A 23,457-nucleotide genomic window follows, 5' to 3' on the forward strand; every position below is an offset into this window, starting at 1 on the left:
CATGATATCTCCCATGTCCTGCATGTGGCCAAAGTACTGCAGTGTCCTACAGTATGTGTAGTCAAACTTAAGAATTAGATGTGATATATCTTAGTACAATTAGTTTATCTATATAAGTTATACTAAAATATGTTACATTTAATTCTATATTTGTTTCTTTTATGGATGGAGGGAGTATACGGCTATGGCTCTAGCTTAATTATAAGGTGTCCGTAGCAAGTGAAATAAAAACGATTTTACAAATATAATTCACGCTACGATAATATATTCTCAGATGGACAACAGTAGTACAACCTATCGAAATAAACTATATATGAACAATATAAAATTGCTATAAGCAATTATCTGTGTGAATTATTCCGTAATGGAGTTGTACACCCACAACAAGGAGTTTATGTGTATTTCTTTTGTTTTATATTATAAGGCACTTTAACTTTTTTTTCTAAGTTAAACTTTTTTAAGTTCCGATCAAATTTATTAAAAAACATGATAATATTTTCGACATGCTATTAAAATATATATTAAATATTAGATTTAATAAAATTAATTTGGTGTAGTAGGAATTGCTATATATTTTTATAAACTTTGTTAAACGTGAGTTTGACTTAGAAAAAAAAATCAAAACGTCCTATATGAGATAGAGGGAGTTGCGAGAATTGATTCCGACACGTCTTTTGTTACTTAACCCAAGGGAGTAGAGATGCAGGGAGATAGATAAGGCGATCGAGCTGGCGTCTTATTGCAAGGGATCAACATGCAGGGGTCTATCTAAGGTGACGATGGATTGACTATACTGAGAGTGACCAATATTATTAACATTGTGTAAGGGATAATTAAGACGATATATCGATGTTCATCAAGGCCATGACAGAGATGTCTTACTACTTACAAGCTTCTACCTTACAATTGTTCTGCAAACAGCACACTGCTGCTATAGCTAGTAGATGTTCAGTGATGTCTCAGATGATGCTTCAATTGTTGTCTACTGCTGCTGCTGCTGTTCAGTGATGTTGTCCTTGGTTTGATCAAGTGATCAATTGGATATATAATCTGATCCGAGATGGTTGACGCGTGAGGAGAGGCTCCATCGGTTGCCATGATCGAGACGTTTAGGCGAGCATTCATATGGATGGATAAGGAGAGGTTAAGGTTCACAATCTGAACCCCAAATTTATGTAAGCAATATCCTTGCATGACAAGGACTGGCCGAAACGGGATCGAGTTATCACAAGCGATAAACCTAGCTAGTACTATCTCCGTCTCATTAGAAGTGTAGATGTGGGTTTACATTTTGACCGTCTGTTGTATTTAAAAAAATAAGTCACACATAAAGTTTTTTTCATGTTTATCATCTAATAACAACAAAAATACTAATAAAAAAATTTAAATAATATAGACGATCAAACATTGAACACCGAAATCTATATCCGTACTTAAAAAAATGGGACAGAAGGAGTAATAGTTTAGTATAACCTTGGGCATAAACATTTTAACACTTAAAATAAGATTTAACCAATCACAAACTTTAACCATGAATATAGTTTCCATATGGTTAGTTTAAAAAAGAAGAAATGGTATACACAGATTTGTCTTGAAAAAGAACAGTATGATAATATTCTAAGCTTATATTCTTTTTTAAAATTTTTTCTAATATAAAATTGATAGTCAAAGTTTTGAATTTTGTTGTAAATCAAATATCTGTGACAATCGACAACTTATTTTGTGGTAGTACAGTTAAAACAATTGCAGAGTCTTTTTCTATATATATTTAAATACCGTTGATTATTAGTTATTGCTGTTGCTATCAACACAATAAATTGTGGAACATCATAAATCCTATTGCCCACGGTTAATGATCACTTTCGCAGCCTATCCCAGATTGTTAAAGATCACACTTTAAGAGCACAACTCCATCATGCTCCCATTAACATTCATACCATGGGTGAAATACAGTGTACATGCAGATTACACGCAAAATGATAAGATCAAGTTGATAATTGTTCATCCATAATCCATTCCCAGTTTGTTTGCTCTCTTATCATCTAAAACCAGGGTAAAAAAATTATCTTTACAAAAGTTTGTGCTTTTGGGGAATATTTTGGCGGCTGATGGGACCTCCACGATTACCACACAAGTCAACAATTTCTCCCAACAGATTGATCATTCTAATGTATGCCGTCTTTTGTACGTGATGTTGTTGGCCAACTCTGCCTTATTATCTGTCAGTAAATTAATTAATTCATTAATTACCTGCTCTTTTATTCTCTTCTCATCACCTTTTATTTTTTAGTGTCACATCAACCACTGTCTAGCTAGCCACTACTATACATCAAGCAGCTATTGCTCTGTCCCAAATGGTTACCTCAGTTTTCTTCGGAAGAGTATAATTGAATATGCACCATCCACAAATAATAACACCCTCAAACCATGCCACGCTTGAAATAATGTTAGATATATGATAAATCCACTTTTAGTCCTCCAATTATGACTGTGGTCCGATCTGTATTCTTTAACTATATAAAACCGATTGTTATTGTTTTTCAACTTTTAAAACCGTTCACATTTTATAAAAAAAGTTTTTTTTTATGATGGCACTATATGTAGAAATTGAACCCTGCAGTGCTAGGGACACAACCACACCGTCTGGCTATTATCTGGCCGCAGGCTAACTTCTGGTTAGCTCGAATAGTTAATGGAGGATTAGAAAGGCGAAGTGATGAGAAGAATAATGAATGGCAACATCATCCACTAACTCCTGACACGGAACGGAGATCAGGTGATGATGATGATGATGATGGTCACTGTCCACTACTAGCTACTCCTACCACCAAATGAATTCATCATTGAACGACTAATAATTCAGAGCCGGATTGTTAATTTGGGAGGTGTTGGTTTGAACACTCTCCATGAAACCTGCCCTTTTTGCTGCTCAAGTGGTAGTAAACTGATAACGTTTTAATTTTTGGTTCTGTCAATTGTCAAAGTGGAGATGACTTGGTTGTCAAAATCCTGATTTGGATGCCGACCTCTAGCGCCGTACTCCCTCCATCCCATAAAAAATAATTTAGTACTAGATGTGACACATTCTAATACTACGAATCTAAATAATTTAGTACTAGATGTGACACATCCTAGTACTACGAATCTGGACATACCTTTGTCAAGATTCGTTGTACTATAATATGTCATATCCAGTTCTAGATTTATTTTTTTCGGGATGGAGGAAGTATATATGCTTTGCTTTGGCTGTCCATGATGACGCAACCTATACTTTTGGATATATCCATCCTAGGCACCTTTCCAGACATAAGCAACAATTTTGTAAAAGAAAATAGAAAAATATATTAGACCCTATAAACTATGCAGAAAATTAATTGTCTAAATAAAGCTGTGCAGAAAGTTCGAATTTTAACCTCAAACTTAAACTGGACAATTTCATCTTTTAATGTCCTTTATAATTGTTCTTCCTTGACATCAACACCTCCACAATTATAGCATCATGCTGTCAACTTTCGAATGTTTCCCAAAATTTATAAATAATTTCTTTCTAAATATATTAACTAATTGGATCTTAACTGTAATTGCAGTACACAGTGCACCAACTATTTAAGTTTATCTATATTTTATAATTTTACAAGAGTATAAAAGCAGAGGGTACATTACTTAACTGTTTATAATAGAGTATTTTCTTAATCCATTACAACAATATTTTTTTCACCGGCACTTCACCTTTTTAAGGGCTTGATGTCCAAACTTAATATTTTCTATCTCCAAATGGGACTGTGTCAGAATTGCCCTAGTTAGGAGGCAACATAATTTTTCTAAACCCCAACTGTGTAGACAATCCCCTGGCTCTCATGGCTTCAACTTGAGACATGGAGCAAAAACCCATGGAACTCGGGAGTCTCCCTTCAGTCCCTTATGAAATGAGTAAGAGATATAAAAGGGCAAAGGCCTAGCCTAGAGCCTAACTACTTCCTATGCTCCCAAGGATAAACAAAAAAAAATATTAAATCTCTTCAGATACTACATAGAGCCGAAAGGAAAATGAAAAGGATGGAAAGAGAAAGAAAAGCTGTCCTTTCTGCTTTCTCTTGTGGAGAAAATGGGCGTTGGGTTAGTGAAAACTGAAAAGTATTATTGCACTAACCCACTTAGGTTGACTTTATAGTTCTTCTATTAAGTGGAACCATCTATCGATAGCAAATATGGTTAAATTATAAAATAGAGGTGTCTATGGTTAAATACCTTTAACAAATTTACCATTAATTTTACCTTCTTTTAAGGAAAACTATAATAAATGAATAGAAAGCTATACTTGTCGCAATGTCCTAACTTTAATTTAATTTTAATGATTAGATAGTTCAAAAATTAACAATTACACAGATATACATGTCCTGTCGTTTTGATTAGTTTTTACGATATAATAATTTCAAAATTTAGAACTAATAGTGGCGAGCTGTATTTGTTTAGCTGCCTCAGTTTGGTTATTTTCTTGTTTTTAATTCTTAAATCCAAAATAACAATTACCATGCACTATATGACCTATACTTTTGTCTTTATATGTATCATCGTAATTCTGTCTTTTTTCTCAGCTGATATAAGAATTTTTAAAGGTCTAATTTGTATTGCTAGATGATAGATTGACAAATGTAGATTTTTTAAGAGTTAATGATAGATAGCAGATGTGCTACTTCTCTTTGCCCCAAAATATAAACATTTGCATGAATTTTTTTTCTATAAAATAAGAGCAGATACAATAGCAAACTATTAGCCAGCTATAAACATATTTTAAAAAGATAAAAGATGAGAGATAAGAGCAGCGAGCTACAGATCTGTAGCCAGCTGCAGCACGGACTCTAAGACACAATGTGTGTATGACAGGTGGGACCATATATTAATAGTATAGTAAGCAACTATTGTATGAATTGACTATTAAATTGGCTATACATGATTTAGAGCTAGTAGTTGGCTATACTATTAAACTTGCTCTAAGTGTGTCTGATACACTGATTCCAATGCACCGGGATCCATACATTAAACAAATTAGGTTTATACAGGAGTAATTTAAAATTTAACCACTAATATGATTGAAAGAAAACAACTTTTTCTTAGCATTTACTACCTCCATCCAGAATAATTGCACTCCTAGAAGATTAAAGACAGATTAGCAACACACAAACGATTGCAGTAACCCTATTTTAATTACCACATTATATGCATACATTTCATGCTTAAACTTGATTAAAAAGAAGGTTAGAAGTTGGAGATACGGAGTCAATTATTTTTATGTAATTAATTGATTGGGTCTGACATCTCAATAAAAACACAATCTTTTCATGATAAAATTTGAATTATAGATATATAACTATTCTAGGATGAAGGTAGTAACATTAAAAAGGCCTGTTCACTAGCTTTTCAGCTCAGTCCCAGAAAGACCTTAGTTTTGACTGTGTATGTTTAACGCATGACCGTCTATTTTATTTGAAAAATATTATGATTAGTATTTTTATTATTAGTAAAAGATAAAACATAAATAAATATTTTATGTGTAACTAAATATTTTTATTTTTTAATAAATTTTTAAATAAGAGGTCAAATGTTGGACACGAAAATACACAACCGTACCTAAAATGGACGGAGGTTGTAGTATTTGATTTTAAAAGAAACTTTTATATAAAAATCTAGCGAAAGAGCAGAGACGCTTATCTATGCGCGCGCTAATTGGTGGACTCACCCGCGACACAAGTCAAGCCCGAAGAAGAGTGTGAACGCAAAATAATAAAATAAACTCACGTATTTCGAAAACCGTGGGCCCCACCGACTCCCCCCCGCGCGCGCCTATATAAAGCGCGCGCCATTAAAACGCTTCTCCCACTTCTCCCTCCGAATTTAACGCGGAGCGAAGCTCAGAGCAGAGCACGCCGGCCATGGCGCGCGCCTCGAGCTCCTCGTCTCCGCCGTCGCCGCGCCTCCTCCTCCTCCTCCTGGTGGCGGTGGCGGCGACGCTGCTCCCCGAGGCGGCGGCGCTGGGCAACTTCACGGCGGAGTCCCGCGGCGCGCGGTGGCGGTCTCGCCGCGCGCGGCGCCGCGCCTTCGAGAACGGCCTCGGCCGCACGCCGCAGATGGGGTACCGTCTCTCTCTCCCTCTCTCTTTATTTTTCTCATTCGCAACTCGTGACCGCTTATACTGTATAAATTTTGGTACATTTTTCTTTTGTGTTACCAAATTTTGGCAGACTTTTAGATATGTTCAGTTTGAAACGTTCCAAAATTTTGGTGATGGTGTTTATGCGAGATGAAACTCTGGGAGCTTCAAAATTTTGGTAGAGTAATAACACGTTTAGTGAACAGCAAGCAACCGATTATCACAATGGAAAATAAAAAAGAAACAGTAATCGCGTCATCTTCTAGTCGGATTTTTTTTGGGGGAGGAAACGGACATGTCTCTAGCTTGCAGTGGAAGCGAAAGCTTCTTCTGCTCTTCTCTGCAGTTTCTGAACTCTGAAACTCTGAACTTTAAGCTGCTTTTGTTTGTTCCTTTCTTCGATGCTTTCCTGCACGGCAAAAAAACTGACATCACACGCATGTGGAGTACTACGCTTCCGTTTTCCATTTTTTTTTATCCTTTGTTTTTGTGCTCAATTTTGCGTTTGTTTATCGTGTTCGGCGATAGATTTTCTCTCTGTTTTTTTTATTCTGTCGATTTGAGACGTCAGAAGAGTAGCTCGCGCGCACGCGGACGCGGTGGGTGCATTTCTTTTTTCTCCGTTTGTCCAAAAGATTTCTGTTCTTTTCTGCATGGGAAAGAAGAAAGAAAAACTGGTGCTACTGTACAATGGACTATTGCCATGTTGGAGACCAATGTTGCTTTCTGTACGAGCAAATGTTTCGTCAGGTACAGGGCACTGTGTGAATTTTTTTTCACCCGGAAAAGTGGAAAACTTTCCTGAATTCAATGGAAAGCTTAAGAGTTCTGTCATTTGGGTTTTTTTTTTGTACATTTAGGTTCTGTCAGACTGTATAAAAGAAAAAAAAATCAGACAATCCTGTTCTCTGTCAGGCTGCAAGAACATCCACAAGGTTAACCATCATCAGATTATCACTTTGAGAAAAATTGTAGTAAGGTTTAGACTCCACTGCATAAAAAATCTTCAGACAAGGGACAACCGAGAGAAAGCGAGCATGTCCACCAAAAACAGGCATAAAAATTTCCTGCTTTTCATTTGGCTTCTGCTTCTTTTGACGGGCATATCTATGCTCTTTTCTTTTCTTTTCTTTTGCTTGTCCCTTTTAGCCTCTTTTCTTGTGCTGACATATTCAACTATGCTGCCTCTATTAAATTCTGTCACAATTGAACTGGTTTTACCGTACATGTACTTCCATTTCATTGTTCTTTACGCATCAGGCAGAATTTCCGCACTTTCTTTTACCACCTACTCATTCCCTCCAAAAAAGACAAATCTGGGTTTTCGTGTCCAACGTTTGACTGTCTATCTTATATATTTTTTTATAATTAATATTTTTATTGCTGTTAGATGATAAAACATGATTAATACTTTATGCATGACTTATCTTTTTAATTTTTTTATAATTTTTTCAAATAAGACGGACGGTCAAACGTTGGGCACGGAAATCCAGGGTTTGTCTTTTTTTTGGGATGGACGGAGTACTCCCTCCGTCCCTCCGTCCCACTTCGTCCTCGTCCAAATTCGTATTATTAGGATGTGTCATATCCTCTAACATATTAGAGAGTACTTCATATGTTCCAAAATATCAAAGTATTTTTATATTATTTAGCAAATATTGAAATTAACAAAAACAACTTTGATGTCCTTCATTAAGCGAGGGATGATTAGGGATGTGAGGACATTTTAGTAGAAAGAATTTCGAATGGGAGATAATCCATACAGCAAGTAGTACTCTAAATTATGCTAGAAATGCTTATATTTTTAACCAGAGGGAGTTCTTTAGAGTTCAGACTTCATAATATGTCGGTGTTGTAAACAATACTGCTAGTCTTTCAGATTCACGTGTGTAGGCATTAGCAGACAGTGGTACAAATGCATCAATGGTCGTGGTTTTGTCAAGTAATAAATTAATTAACAACTGCTGTGCGACTGACGCTGTCTCTCGGTGTGTGTGGCTGTGTTAGGTGGAATAGCTGGAACCACTTCTACTGCGGGATCAACGAGCAGATCATCAGGGAAACAGGTACACTTGCTTCTGCCACTAGTGCTCTCTTCTCAACTCAACTTATTTCTGCAACCCATGGCGTCACACTTTGATCTCTCCAGTACGCCACGTACCGTGTTTTGGTATTTTTCTCTATACACATTGCATTGGTTCCCAATGGACACGGATCCTCTACAGTATTGCTGTTGTTGACATGTATACCTAGTCATATATATCAATGACATCTGCAGCAGGTGTAGTACTGCAAACAATCCCCGTCGGTTTCCAATGTGCATCAGCACATCAGGAACCGAAAACTTGCAACCTCGTCAGAAATCTTTCCAATGAAGCTTAGATTATTTTTCTAGGAGATGACTTAATACGTTGATTTAGTAGTTTTTAGTTGGGAGGACACTGTTTTTGAAGTTCTTTTTTTTTTCAAGAAGTTTAGTAGTTCTAAACTATGCACTAATTTGGAACATCTTGGAAGCACAACACATAGTGGTGGGGTTCGGCGTAGTGTGGTGGGTGTGGTGTGTTTGGATGCATCAACGTCAGCAACAGCAGGCTACAAAAAACATTCAGAGAAAAAAAAAAGGTTGCCGTCGGTGATGCGACTTATCTGAAATTCCCCACGTACTTTTGTCATACCCTGCATCAAAACTTCCAAGAAATAATAAAAAAAAGGATCATTCATCACAGGCTATGATTAAAGCAAGTTAACAAATGACACGTCATTTGCTACTAATCTAGTAGCCGACCTATACAATAGTTAGATACATACAGATACATACTAACACCTCATAAGGCTTATTAAAGCTTGTGTTGCAACAGGTTACCGATCTGTAGCCCGTCTTTTTTCAAGTCTTGTCTCTTTTCTCTAAGAACACAGCTTAAATCTTGGTAACTCCGATGGCTATCACTTCATTATACTTGCTCTTACAAGTTGGTAGTGTAATAAGAGTTGGGTAAAAGTAAACAGCCATGAATTGGGGCGGTGAGATCTCGAGTCACCCGAGAGACAACAATGCATCTGTTTTGGTATAGCTGCGAGCTGTACGGCCGCAGGGCGAGACCCTTGTCGGCCGGCACGGATTACTACAGCTAGGATTAACTGCAGGGATGAGCTTGAGCTTGCAGATTTACAGCTTGCAAGCAGCAGGTTTTGCATGGACCCAAGCTAGTACTAGCAATGCAAAGGACAGCGACCAGATTGGCTGCACCTGCACACTGCACACACACACTGCCATGCTCTCTATCTCTCCTGACCAAATCTTTATTCTTTGGGCACCAGACGAATCAGATCTGGTTCAGAGATGCCCTGCCCCTTTTAACTCTTCCACCATGCAACTTGCCTGGACGACTGAATTTTTAGTCGGCAATGTTCAGTAATCAGTCACGGCTTGCTTGCTTGCTTGGCCGATTTGTTTGTTGCTCCAGCATGCTAGGATTGCTTAAGAGTTTCAGGCAGAGCAGCTTCATGTGCTAGTGCAGTGTGATTAGGAGCTTTTTGCAGATTGCAGTAGATAGCATCCTCCCTTGGTTATCCAATCAATGGCTTTTTAGTGGATGGAAAGAGCAAAAGATTCCATGCATGGAGTAGATAGCTTTTGTTTTGTTTTGTTTAGAGGAGCAAGGCCACATGTGTTGCAAAACATTGTGGCAGAAATATGGAAATGAAAGGGAGAGTGAGAGGGTCCATGTTGAATAAGACCCTTTGGCCAGAATGTTCATAGGAGCTTTAATTACCATGTTGATAACGGATGATGAGGCCCCATAACCAAGCAATGCTGATCTCCAGAATGGGTGAAGACATTTTCACTGATTCTGATCTGCACAACTGGATTATGTTGAATTAAATCATTCATGTCGACAGCTTGTGGAGGGCAGATCTCTGAACAAATCTAGAGTAAATGTCTTAGATCAGATTTTTATGACTGAGTACACATTAATCATCTCATCAGTCATCCAGTCAATCTTGGTGGTCCAAACAAAATCAATTGACAATATTGTCACCACAGTCTAGTACTACTACAAAGTATGTGGTTGGTAATAGATGAAAGGAAGTCCATGGAAATGGGGCCCTACAAGCTTGGGGTCAGCCATGGATTGGTACTGCCTAACTACCAAACTCTAAATAAGAGGATGGCAGCTGCAGCCTGCAGGCAGGCATGAAACCTGCTCCACTTGGACTCACTCCATTTACATGTAACCATAGTTAGTACTAGAACCACTCTCTAGCTACTTGTATAGTTGTATGTTCCAGCTTCCTAGTAGGTGGTTATGGACAAACACCCGTGATGATCTTAGTGTCTTATCAGAATAATCATGGTACTGATTTGGTCTGGTATCAAATTTCTGTTACAAACATTGTTCCTTAATATTGTCAATATTATGCACATAGTGTTTTTTTTTTGCTGGGCCGGCCAAAGGAAGAGGCTGATCAAATATCATTAAGATTTGAAGGAGAATTTGCAAAGTTACAAGCATCGACAGGGAAGCCTGTCGAACCAGACGCCTTTTGAGATTTTTTGTACTACAGATTTAATAGAAGCTGTTTTTAATAATGTTGTGAGCAACTGAGAGTTAAGGCTGATGTAATTGTGTTCCTTTCTTCAGCTGATGCATTGGTCAACACTGGTCTGGCGAAATTGGGGTACCAGTATGTGAATATAGGTATGGGCTTTTATCTGATAGAAACTATGAACAGTATTTCATATGATACACTAGAGTATGGACACAAACATTGTTGATATATTAGCAAAAGTTAATTCAATTATTTTGTGATAGAACAGCTAGTAACTCATGTCTGTAATGTTTTCCATCTCTTCTTTCAGATGATTGCTGGGCAGAATATAGTAGGGATTCCCAGGTAAAGAGACAAAAATATTCTCCATAAAGCAATGCTATCCACCGCCATAATTTTCAGCACAATTTTAGGATACAAATTTGAGAACCTTGTCTAGTTTGTTGATGAGCCTGAGAAATTTTAGACTGGAAACAATCATTAACAATTACAATACACATTAATAAGAAAACGTATGTACTTTCTATCAGTTTAATGTGTCATAACTAGAAATTTTATATGTGAAAAATTCTGCATGGGGGGAGAATGAGCAATTTTAAAAGATCAATGCTTTAAAATTGTGTAGACCAAGCTATTGCTGTCAGTTTTGACAAGTTGTACTGCTCTTTTTTTCGCTTCTCAGGGTAACTTTGTGCCAAATAGGCAGACGTTCCCCTCTGGTATCAAGGCACTGGCAGATTATGTGCATGCAAAAGGGCTGAAGCTTGGCATCTACAGCGATGCCGGGTATGCTAGCTTTCAGATTTATCATAATGACAAACTACTTTGTACTCATCCAGAAGTAACTTATGTCATCATTAGCCTAGATGAACTAAGAATTTTATCGAATATAAACTATCAACAAATCTGAAACTAATAGCAAGACTGTATTTCAGGTCACAAACATGCAGTAACAAAATGCCAGGATCACTTGATCATGAAGAGCAAGATGTCAAGACCTTCGCGTCTTGGGTAAACCTCGACTCTTTTACCTGTCTGGTTATACCCAATCAACATTAAACACTGAAACTATTATTCTGGTGTTCTTAATTCTTGACCTCTATGTTCCAGGGAGTTGATTATCTGAAGTATGACAACTGCAATGATGCTGGCAGGAGTGTCATGGAAAGGTAAGGAGACAAAACATCTCAAACTGTCAGCTTTATGCATCAGATTGCTGATGAGCAACTGTTTTCATGTTTAATGCAGATACACTAGAATGAGCAATGCCATGAAGACCTATGGAAAGAATATCTTCTTCTCACTCTGTGAATGGTGAGTTTACTCTCTGTAACATTTAGGGCTAGGTCGAAGGAACATGAAGCATTGCTGATTCACTCCACTGTGTTTTTTTTTCTGTATAGGGGGAAAGAAAATCCTGCTACATGGGCAGGCCGCATGGGTAACAGCTGGAGAACAACTGGCGACATCGCCGACAACTGGGGCAGGTTCTACTCATCCTCTCTTTAACCCTGTTTACATAGTTCTTGAGTTTTTCAGTACTGATCGTAATTGCCCTGTTATTTCAGTATGACATCTCGTGCAGACGAAAATGACCAATGGGCTGCCTATGCTGGACCTGGTGGATGGAATGGTAAGAACTTGAGATGTATCTGTTCCTAGGTTGCTTAACCATTTGAGAGCTTCAAAATGATCAACATATGTTTCTGCTGTGCAATATCAGATCCTGACATGCTTGAAGTGGGAAATGGTGGGATGTCTGAAGCTGAGTACCGGTCACACTTCAGTATCTGGGCACTAGCAAAGGTACCATAGCATGTTCTATGTACTAATAATTTTGCTGCAATGTTGAACTTCTTTGCATTTCCTCACTGCAAGTTTTGCTTGAATTGTTCAGGCTCCTCTTTTGATCGGATGCGATGTGCGCTCAATGAGCCAGCAGACGAAGAACATACTCAGCAACTCGGAGGTGATCGCTGTCAACCAAGGCAAGCCTTCTCAGTTTCACATGCTTAGATTTAGCCATACCTCTTGGATATTTCACCATACTCATAATGTAACTCTCTGAACAGATAGTCTAGGTGTCCAAGGAAAGAAAGTACAATCTGACAACGGATTGGAGGTATGCCTTCAATGGCTTCCAAATTTGCAGTTTCTCATTGTCCCATAAGCCTTGGCATGATCATGACTAACTCTGAAGCTGACAATACTTTGTGTAAATTTGTCGGTAGGTTTGGGCCGGGCCACTCAGCAACAACAGGAAGGCTGTGGTGCTCTGGAACAGGCAGTCATACCAGGCAACCATCACTGCACATTGGTCGAACATCGGGCTCGCTGGATCGGTCGCGGTCACTGCTCGTGATCTATGGGCGGTAAAGCCTTTGCTTTCTTCAGAGCTCAAAGTAGAACATCTTCTCTTCAGAATTCAGAGTTCATAACAAATTTCTGTCAATTGTGCAGCACTCTTCGTTCGCGGCTCAGGGACAGATATCAGCATCGGTGGCGCCTCATGACTGCAAGATGTATGTCTTGACACCAAACTAGTCAGCAAAGAAAAGCAGCACAGGTTAGTACGTGTCCGGCGAATACAGCTAAATTGATCAGGATTCAGGAAGAAGGTTTGCAATTTGCAAGGATTGGTAGAGCTGGAAATGGGATGCCATTTGGTTATGTATGTAGAAATAAGCTGTAAGCCTGTAAGCGTATATGTAATCAGCCGTCAAATGCTGGCGAGTGTATTTCTGAAGTTTGCAACGAAAGTTGCAGCAATAAAAATACAAAAAGAAGGCTTTCCTGCCACTATATAAGATATGAACATATGAATTTTTTGCATCGCCTGAAGACCTGATTATACGGCTAAACACTTGAGACACGGCAACTGCAGGATATCAAAATGAGACGACATCACCAACGGCCAACATCCTCAAGCAACACCGCCTCACCAACGGCCCCGTCGAGCTCCAGATGGACCCCATCACCACCTCCGATGACCACGACGACGACGACGAGCTCATCATCGATAGGAGGGGCTGGATGAACTGGAGGACGCCGGAGAAGAGGGCGAAGAGGATGCTCGAGGAGGAACAGGAGGAGCTGGAGGACGAAGCCAGATGGAGGAATAAGCTTAAGGAGGAAGCTTAATTAATTATGTGGCTTAGTAATTTGCAAGTTTCTTTGTGATCCAGCTATCCTATACTCCCTCCATCTCAAAAAAAAAAAAACAACCTAATAAGATGGGACATAATCTATATCCTATCCTATTCTGACTAAATTAAGTTTTTTTTTAGACGGAGAGAGTATATATTATATAATATATATGAGTTATATAGATATCGTCTCGTCCAGAAAAATCGTCTTTTTTATAGTGTATACTAGTTCTGCTCATCATTATATTATACTATAATGCAATCTTGCATCTTACTCCCCCGTCCCAAAATAAGTGCACCCATGGTTTTTCGCGCCCAATTTTGACAATTTGTCTTATATGAATTTTTTTTTAAAAAAAACTAAAAACATAAGTCATAAGTAAAATACTATTCATGTTTTATCATCTTATATCAGCAAAAATACTAATTATAAAAAAATTTTAAATAAGACGAACGGTCAAAGTTGGACGCGGAAACTCATGCGTACACTTATTTTGGGACGGAGGTAGTATCTTGCTACCGGTGATTTAGAAATATCAAGTACAAACAGCTGGATGTACCCACTCTCTGCTACAAGTCTTGCTATCTACTTCTATCTACTTCCTCCGTTTAGATTCATTAACATCTATATAAATATGGGCAATGCTAGAAAGTCTTATAATATGAAACGGAGAGAGTATTAATTTTATCGTCTTGCGTTAACAATTTTTTTGGGTGCAAATTCAGTGCTCGCTGGGTACTTAAGAATGACTGATGTTTTTTTTAAAAAAATTATTTAACCCATAATGCTATGGCCAACTGGAATTGGTATAGTTCATTACTCAAGACATGTATTTGATTAAATTAATTACTCTTCTTCCATACTGTACCTTGTGCTGCTTGCAGATTTATATCGAGGTTCAATCAGTGTTCTTATGGTGATGATCGATAGAGAAACATCCGGAGATTTTCTAGCTAGCTACACAGGGTGATGGGCTAGACGATTTGGGTTTGAAGTCTTACTCTTATAATTATTTGATATTAGGTCATTTTCTAATATTCGTGTCTTTTTACGGCGATGATCGACAAAGTGACGCCTAGTCATTAATTTACTGTCTTATTGCCACACTTTTAATTTCCCTCGTGTGTCATACTCAACATTATGTACATGTGTTCATGCCATAACATATTTCATCTTCTTTTTTTTTTTGCATGGTCCTTTAAGAGCACAAGGCTTCAGAAGTTCGCCCTCTGTGGACAAGGAAGGGCAACACCGAAGGCAAGGAGACCTTGATCACACAACCGCACCACCTATATAATTCATGTCACAGGCAGCAGATTTCAGGTTGGCTATCCCTTTTCCCTTTGTTTTTGCATGATGATATGTTAGCAAATCAAAGTACCCGATTGATGTTCAGATTCTACCACATCACACACATTGGAAACAGAAAAAAAAAGTTTCTCATTATGTGCTTCATTTTTACTTCATCCGTTTCATCGTATTGTATTATAAGTCGTTTTGTATTTTTTTTCTCTAGTCAAACTTGGTTAAGTTTGACCAAGTTTATAGAAAAAATTAGCAATATCTAAAATATGAAATTAGTTTTATTAAATCTAACATTGAATATATTTTGATAATATGTTTGTTTTGTATTGAAAATACTACTATGTTTTTTTATAAACTCGGTGAAACTTTTTTAAAAAAATCAAAATGACTTATAATATGAAACGGAGGGAGTATTATGTTTCCTTCTTTCTTGAACTTTCGTGTTATGAATTGAAGTTGGTTTGTCAATGTCAGGAAGAGAAAATTGAGGTTTTTGTTAAAATGGTGAAGGGGTTTATTGATGTTTTCTTACAGGGTGGCACATGCTGAGGAGCCAAAGATGGCAACCGGTAAAGAAATTTCAGGATCTTTGAGGTCAGTATGGCCTTTTTGCCTCTATATGTCTTTCTATTTAAGATACCACAACTGATGTCAGGCTATACCTGGTAAATGAAAGTAATGAGGTCATAAGATTGGTGCATAACCTTGTTGTCAGCGGCTGATCTTGATACTTTTTAAAGCCCGGGCAAATACATATGTGAAGAATTATATACATTGTTAAACACTGAAAATTTAAGGTATTGTAATGGTGTGATCCGCCGGTGAGCCTGGGCAGCTGCTCGAGGTAGACGGACCTTGGATCCGCCACTGCTTGTTGTCCAGATGTATTGTCATAATTGCTAGGTGAAGCTGAAAAAACCAAAATGTTTTCTTTTATAGACCTGTGGTAGCCTGCCCTCATGTGGTTTATGTTATCTGTAAGGTTTCATATAACTGGTTTCTGCTCTGCTATGCATAATTCTTCTTTTAAATGCTCCATACTTGTTAGAAAACTAAAAATAGAGACAACGAATCATGAATTCTCCCGTGCTGTCCCTTTATATATAGGGAGATTACAAACCGTATAAAGGGAGATTACAAACCTAGTTAATTCTAGGCATTAGTGTAATATATCAATTCTCATTCTAAAGATAAAAATATGGTTGATTCATTTCCTTGCAATTCACTGTTGATGTGGGGGAGTGGATTGCAAGGAAATGAATATCTTATTGCTACCTTTAGAATGAGAATTGATGTATTACACTAATGCCTAGAATTAACTAGGTTTGTAATCTCCCTATATATAAAGAGACCTTAAGATCAATGAGAATATGGGCAAATTCATGATTCACTATCTCTACTTTTAGTTTTCTAACACGTTATCAGCAGCTCTATGATACCGAGCAAGAAAGGTGAAGAACTCACCGGTAACTCGAAGGGTAAGATGGCTCGTCGTTTGCCCATTCCTCTTGACGCCGGATCTCCTCTTCCTCGCAACCTTCGTGCTCACCATCTACGTTGTCTCATGCATCAACAGCTCAACAAGCTTCTCGGGTCCTGTGTGCCGTCCTCGACGTGGTAGGGGCTGTGGTGCTAGCTTTGCTAGCCGTGGCCCCCGGTCTCCTCCCTCTGGCTTCGCCAGACGTGGAGGACGACGCCGCGACGACGATGCCACTGCCCGCAAAACCACCAAAGCTGATAGCACTAACTCCAGCACCCTCACGACTCGTCGCGGGCCTCTAGTGATGCCCGAAAACTACACGGCGCCACAATGCATTCTAGTGGAGTCACCGCACCACTGCAAGTCCCATGGATGGATGGCAAGGGTGCGGCTGCAACCCGGCGGGCTGCCGCAGGAGGTGCCATACGTGGTGACATTGTACTGTCCTTACCACGGCTGGACGAACCATGCTCGCTGTGTCATATCACCATCACCTTCACCAGAGTACTCACCAGCAACACCGCTGTACACTCCAACACCGACTGAACCGCCGTTGTTCCTTCTCAGTGGCACCATCGTGATGTGCCGTGGAGCCCCGCCCTTCTACATGGCAGTAGGTGGCTCCAACGGCTCCGTGCTCTCCCCTCCATCTCCACCACCGGCCCCTTCGTTCCCCAGCCGTCCGACTGAACCGTGGCGGCAAACGCGTGCCCCGGCCTTTGCCGCATGTCCTGGCAGAGACGGGCGGTGGCGACAGATCGACAATGACGGTGGACTGTCGGCTGCGACTGTTTGAAGGGAGGGTGGTGCGGTGCCAGCTGATGGCCCCTGTGCGCCCGCGCTTCCCATCCCGCCTTCCTGGACCGAAAGCGGCGGTGGGTTGAAACCGAGATTGTATCGGCCCACTGCCCAGTTATCTTCATTTATCCAAAATTTACATTCTAGCTCCTGATCTTTGGTCAAATTACTTTCCGCAAATAATCAGAGACTATACATTTGCTTTCAGCACCATGTAACTCTCTGTTATTATAAATATGAGTTTGTTTTAGCATTCTATGCATTTCCATGTCCTTTATTTTTACACACGCTTTATTTTTTTATGAATTTACATAAAATGGCATAAATATGCCATGATTTATCAAAAATTTTGGCTATCACAATGTAGGTGAGATAGCAACCAAAGAGTTTGATATCCTCGCTCTTGATAGTTCCAATGTCCCTGCTTGGGCAATGGATGTCAAAGTTAATCTAACAACCAATGGACTATACAAATGTATAAATAAAACAGCTGAAGGGAACGTTGCCCCCTCTAACATGTCTAAATACACTGCCTTGAAAGTTATGAGGAATCATATCCATCAGGATTTGAAAATGGAGTACATGTATGAGGACCCATGCGCTTTGTGGACATCTTTCAAAAATCGATATGAACATCATAAAGCTACTCTTCTCCTAGAGGCAACGCATGAGTGGAACCACTTATGCCTACAGGATTTCAAAACTATAGACGAGTTCAACCATGCTGTTCATAAGAGGTTCTTTCTCACAAAACCGAAGCTTAGAGTAGGCTGAACAACATGGTTGAACTCGTCTACAGTTTTGAAATCCTGTAGGCGTAAGTGGTTCCACTCATGCGTTGCCTTTTGGAGAAGAGTAGATTTATGCTGTTCATATCGATTTTTGGGAGATGTCCACAAAGCACGTGGGTCCTCCTTATACATGTACTCCATTTTCAAATCCTGACGGATATGATTCCTCGTTACTTTCAAGGCGGAGTATTTAGACACGTTAGAGGGGGCAACGTTCCCTTCAGCTGTTTCATCTATACATCTGTATAGTCCATTGGTCGACAGATTTACTTTGACATCTATCGCCCAAGCAGGGATTTTGGAACCATCAAGAGTGAGGATATCAAACTCTTTGGTTGCTATCTCACCTACATTGTGATAGCCAAAATTTTTGAGAAATTATGGCATATTTATGCCATTTTATGTGAATTTGTAAAAAATAAAGTGCGTGTAAAAATAAAGGACATGGAAATGCATAGAGTGCTGAATCAAACTCATATTTATAATAACAGAGAGTTACGGGGTGCTGAAAGCAAATGTATAGTCTCTGATTATTTGCGGAAAGTAAATTGACCAAAGATCAGGAGCTAGAATGAAAATTCTGGAAAAATAAAAATAAATGGGCGATGAGCCGATACAATCTCGGTTTCGACCCGCCGCTGCTTTCGGTCCAGGAAGTCGGGAGGGGAGGCGCGGGCGCATAGGGGCCATTAGTTGGCGCCACCCCATCCTCCCACTTGAACTGCTGCTGCCGACAGTACACCGTTGCTGCCGATTTGTGTTGCCGCCACTCGTCTCTGCAGGGACATGTCCGGTCTTGATGATGCGGTGGAGGCCGGGGCGCGCGTTTGCTGCCGCGGCTACAGTCGGGCGGCCGGGGAACGAAGGGGCCTGTGGTGGAGATGGAGGTGCGAGCACGGAACCGCTGGAGCCACCTACTGCTATGTAGAAGGAAGGGGCTCCGCAACGCGCGACGATGGTGCCTCTAAGGAGGAGCTTCGGCGGTTCAGCCCGTATTGGAGTGTACAGCGGCGTCGTTGGTGAGTACTCCGGTGAAGGTGACGGTGATATGATGTGGCGAGCGTGGTTTGTCCAGCCGTGGTGAGGACAGTATGACGTCACCATGTCTGGCACCTCCTGCGGTAGCCCGTCGGGCTGTAGCCGCACCCTTGCCATCCATCGATGGGACTTGCAGTGGCGCGGCGACTCCACCAGAATGTGTTATGGCGTGGTGCAGGTGTCAGGCATCACTGGAGGCCCATAGCGAGTCGCGAGGGTGCTGGAGTTAGGGCTATCAGCTCTGGTGGTTCTGCAGGCAGTTGGTCCATCGTCGCGGCGTTTCCTCCATGTCTGGCGAAGCCAGAGGGAGGAGACCGGGGGCCACGGCCGGCAAAGCCAGCACCACAGCCCCTGTCACGTCGAGAACGGCGCACAAGAGCCCGAAGAAGCTTGTCGAGTTGTTGATGCATGAGGCAACGTAGATGGCGAGCACGAAGGTTGCGATGAAGAGGAGATCCAGCGTCAAGAGGAATGGGAAAATGGCGAGCAATCTTACCCTTTGAGTTACCGGTGAGTTCTTCACCTTTGTTGCTCAGTATCTTAGAGCTGCTGACAACGTGTTAGAAAACTAAAAGTAGAAACAGTGATTCATGAATTTGCCCATATTCTCGTTGATCTTAAGGTCTCTTTATAAATAGGGAGATTACAAACCTAGTTAATTCTAGGCATTAGTGTAATACATCAATTCTTATTCTAAAGGTAGCAATAAGGTTGATTCATTTCCTTGCAATAAGGTTGATTAATGGTTTTAACCATGGCTATTACAATGGATTTAAAACCATGATGGCTGCATTGACTAGGTCAAATAATGTCCTTTTGTAACAATACTGATAGTGTTTAGTGGTAGGACAAGTGAGAATATTCAGATTTGAGAGTTAATAGAACTGTGGGCCGTGCAAAATTAGTCGTTGAGAATTTAGATGTTTCTACGGTTCGCAATGGTGCGCACCCTATCGGGTAACAATAAGCATGTTGTAGCAGACAAAAGAATTTATATTTTCACTTGTTGACAAAATTAGAATGAACTATAGGAAAAAAATCATTGCTTACATGGGGCATTGTACTCGATGCAGAACAACATTAAGGAGAGCGAGTGCCATTGGGGGCAGAAGAACATGTTGTATGAAGACTGATTTCCCTGAAAAATACTGGGAATGACAGATTGGTTCTTATACATGGCATTTGGGCTTTTTCTGTGTTTCGACTTAATTAATTAGGGCTTGTTCAATTTTCTACCATTTTCAAACTTACTAACATTGGGTAATACCAAATTTTGGTAGTATTAGATGCGTTTAGTTTAAAATCTTACTTTTATGTTGGTAGAGTTTTTGAGAGTGGAAGTTTCTGGATTTTTCAAATTTTGGTATGGTAGCAATGGTAAGGATGTGTTTGGTTTGTTGCTCTAATAAAATTTGACGATGATAAAATTTGGTAGGGTTGAAAATAGCAATAAAGAAAAGTGAGCAGGGTACTCCTAATGATGTTGTACTGTTCTATTACTGTTCTATTAACTCAATGTTGGTGATTGTTGTCATCATTTACCTTGCATGAACAGGTTGTACAAACTGGACCATTAATTAATATTATATATGTAGTATCATTTAGATGCAGTAAATATTCATTCAGTATGAACTAGCCACTTTGTCACGCATTGCGTGACTTTGATGGCCCCCTATGATATGTAAAAGTTCTATGATGAATGTCTGCTAGATATATGTGCGGAATTTCAATTTTTATATGAAGAACTTGATAAAGAATTGCTATGGATTTTATTTCATTATATAATTTTTTTTATTTTTTTGTTTAACTAGAAAAATTGCCCGTGCGTTGCAACGGGCGAAGGTTATTTTAATCTTATTATTGTTATACGGTTTAGTTAAGGTGAAATTCAGTATGGGAATTCGCTTGAATATATAATTTTTTTAGAAAATCATGAGCTGCAGTTAGGAGTATGATCATCTCAAGTTAGCATGTGAGTTTTTTTAAAAAGATTTATTATACGACTTCTTTTGTATTTAAAAAACAAACGACCTTAAAAACCAACTCAAATACGGATATATATTTCAAAAGCGAATAAAATTAAAAACCGACTCATACACAGATGGCGTACCAAAGTACCGACAAAAACATCTTTATTTTCATTTTTATAATAGTAGAGATGTACCTCTGGTTAGCTTGCTTCCGTCAGCGGCGCAATGCCGAAACTCTAGATCATATAGGTTTCATATGTTGACTCGAAATCAACCTGCCATGTTACCAAACCACCGCTGAGAAAGAGTCGATTAGTACCTGTTTTTAATTATTGGAGGAGACGTACATTGTATCAGGTTTTACGTTTTGAGACCTTATTAAGAGAAAAGCAATATGTGAGGGAGGCAAAATAGACTTACTGTTAGTTGGACCTGTGAGTAGAGGCCCAGCCCATTTAGCTCCTCCTCTCTTCCTCGCAGTGCCCGTGCCCGCCGCCCTCGCAACAACATCTGTGAGGGTTTCGACTCGGCAGCAATGGCGAGGGATGAGATCCAAGCCGGCATCCCCAAGCTCAACTCGACAACTCCCCCGAGAAGAATGGATCATCCAAGAAGAAGAAGAAGAAGAAGAAGAAGAAGAAGGCACAAGCACAAGCACAAGCCCGACGAGGTGAAAGAGGAGATGGTGGTGGACGCCTTACCCAAGGAGGAAGAGGAGGAGGAGCGCGGGAAGAGGAGGAAGAAGAAGAGGAAGAAGCTGGTGACGGTGAAGCTGAGCGACGAGCTGATGGGATACCTGCGGACCAAGGAGGTTATGGCCTACCTCGCGCGCGAGACGCCTCGCCCGCTCCCGATCGATCCCAGCATCGCGCAGCACATGTTCGTCGGCCAAGAACTCAGGCAGGAAATCGCTGCCCAAGTTCACGAGAACAGAGAATTCGACGCCTTCGTCCTCTACCAGTACCGCACCAAGGGCTACGCCGAGATCCAGCAGGAGGTCACCGATGACGACGACGACGACGGCTAGAATCTGTATGGTATGTTTTTGCAGGGATCGATAAGGGACTACCTATATATTTGTCGACAAATTTTCTAGTAAAAATTTGACAGATGTAATTATAGTACAATCATAGTGTAATTACACTGTAACTTGTATGTAATTACACTGTAACTTGCATGTAACTATAGTGTAACTTGTATGTAAGTTTCACGTAATTTTGAATCGTTAGATCTATTACAAGATTTGTTCTGGTGAAGAAGAAAAAAATCATAGCACACACATATGTGAAAGGATTTGTTCCCACGATCTCTATTTTACTGAAATAACATGTTACCGAGAGATTCTTGAAAGTTACATACAAGTTACATTATAGTTACAGTGTAATTACATGCAAGTTACAGTGTAATTACACTACGATTGTACTGTAATTACATCTGACAAATATTAGGGGGAGAAATTTGATGACAAATATCTAGCAAAATCGTGTCTTCATCTATTCATTTGATTAATCTTCAAACAACTCACAAGTGTGAATCTTCTGCGGTATTGTTCTTTTGTTCATGTGCCAATGCAGTGTGATTTGGTGCGCTCTTTTTTTCATATTTTAGTAGATAGCACTCTCCCTTGGTTATACAATCAAGGGCTTTTTAGTGGATGGAAAGAATAAAGAATTCCATGCTTTTGTACATTTGTTTAGAGAAACAATATACATGTGTTTGCAAAACTGTGAGCTTTATGCATCGTACTGCTGACTAAAAGATTATCTTCTCACTCTGTTGAGTTGGTTTCACAACCCTATCGAACCACTTTGAAAAAAGTCTGAAACAACGGATTGGGTTTGCACCAGCCAATTCACCTGCATCTGTTGCTTAAACAGAAATAAAATAAAATAAATTCTCATGCATCTTCATGACGATTATTGGCCAGAGCTAATCATAGATCTTTTTCAGTGATCTCAGTGACAGAAAAGATAGCAGGGATTTGTATGCCCGTGGTTCGAGGGAGGGGTCCATATATTTATTGGGCCGTAACTGAATTCTGACCTACGTGCAGCCCATATTAGTTCGGCCTGAAAGGACATTCCGATTTATTGCAGCCCATTTTGTTGTCGGGCTGGAACGGCGGTATCACCCTAGTTGGGCTGGACGTGAGGCCCAATAACTGATGCTTACCAGTTGGGCCGACCCGAGATGGATGACCCCGTTATTGGGCCTCGTATCGCCGCC

The 23,457-nt window shown here is 39.8% G+C and overlaps 1 protein-coding gene across 3 annotated transcripts; it reads left to right on the top strand.

Annotated features, from left to right (window-relative positions):
• The first annotated feature begins 5,878 nt into the window (after positions 1-5,878).
• LOC4348988 (alpha-galactosidase-like) lies at positions 5,879-13,899 on the top strand. Of its 3 annotated transcripts, NM_001404045.1 has the most exons (16): positions 5,879-6,130; positions 8,156-8,214; positions 10,795-10,851; positions 11,013-11,047; positions 11,385-11,488; positions 11,638-11,713; positions 11,813-11,871; positions 11,951-12,016; positions 12,106-12,189; positions 12,271-12,335; positions 12,426-12,508; positions 12,600-12,690; positions 12,775-12,824; positions 12,934-13,074; positions 13,163-13,268; positions 13,587-13,899. In NM_001404045.1, the coding sequence occupies exons 1-15, from the start codon at positions 5,931-5,933 to the stop codon at positions 13,244-13,246; spliced, it is 1,254 nt and encodes a 417-aa protein (NP_001390974.1). In that variant the 5' UTR covers positions 5,879-5,930; the 3' UTR covers positions 13,247-13,268; positions 13,587-13,899. The 3 variants fall into 3 exon arrangements, with proteins under 3 accessions (NP_001390974.1, NP_001390973.1, XP_015613567.1); NM_001404044.1 differs by lacking the exon at positions 13,587-13,899 and having other exon boundaries at positions 13,163-13,543; XM_015758081.3 differs by lacking the exons at positions 5,879-6,130; positions 8,156-8,214; positions 13,587-13,899 and adding an exon at positions 10,341-10,506 and having other exon boundaries at positions 13,163-13,506.
• Positions 13,900-23,457: the final 9,558 nt, after the last annotated feature.

This window comes from Oryza sativa, chromosome 10 (genome assembly GCF_034140825.1).
Source record: "Oryza sativa Japonica Group chromosome 10, ASM3414082v1".
Lineage (NCBI taxonomy): Eukaryota > Viridiplantae > Streptophyta > Magnoliopsida > Poales > Poaceae > Oryza > Oryza sativa.

Excerpts from the sequence above, each read along its gene's own strand:
- LOC4348988 (NM_001404045.1), top strand. The coding sequence starts at position 5,931 with ATGGCGCGCGCCTCGAGCTCCTCGTCTCCGCCGTCGCCGCGCCTCCTC. Across the intron at positions 11,872-11,950 it reads GGCAGGAGTGTCATGGAAAG|ATACACTAGAATGAGCAATG; the intron begins GTAAGGAGACAA and ends TGTTTAATGCAG. Across the intron at positions 13,075-13,162 it reads CTGCTCGTGATCTATGGGCG|CACTCTTCGTTCGCGGCTCA; the intron begins GTAAAGCCTTTG and ends TCAATTGTGCAG.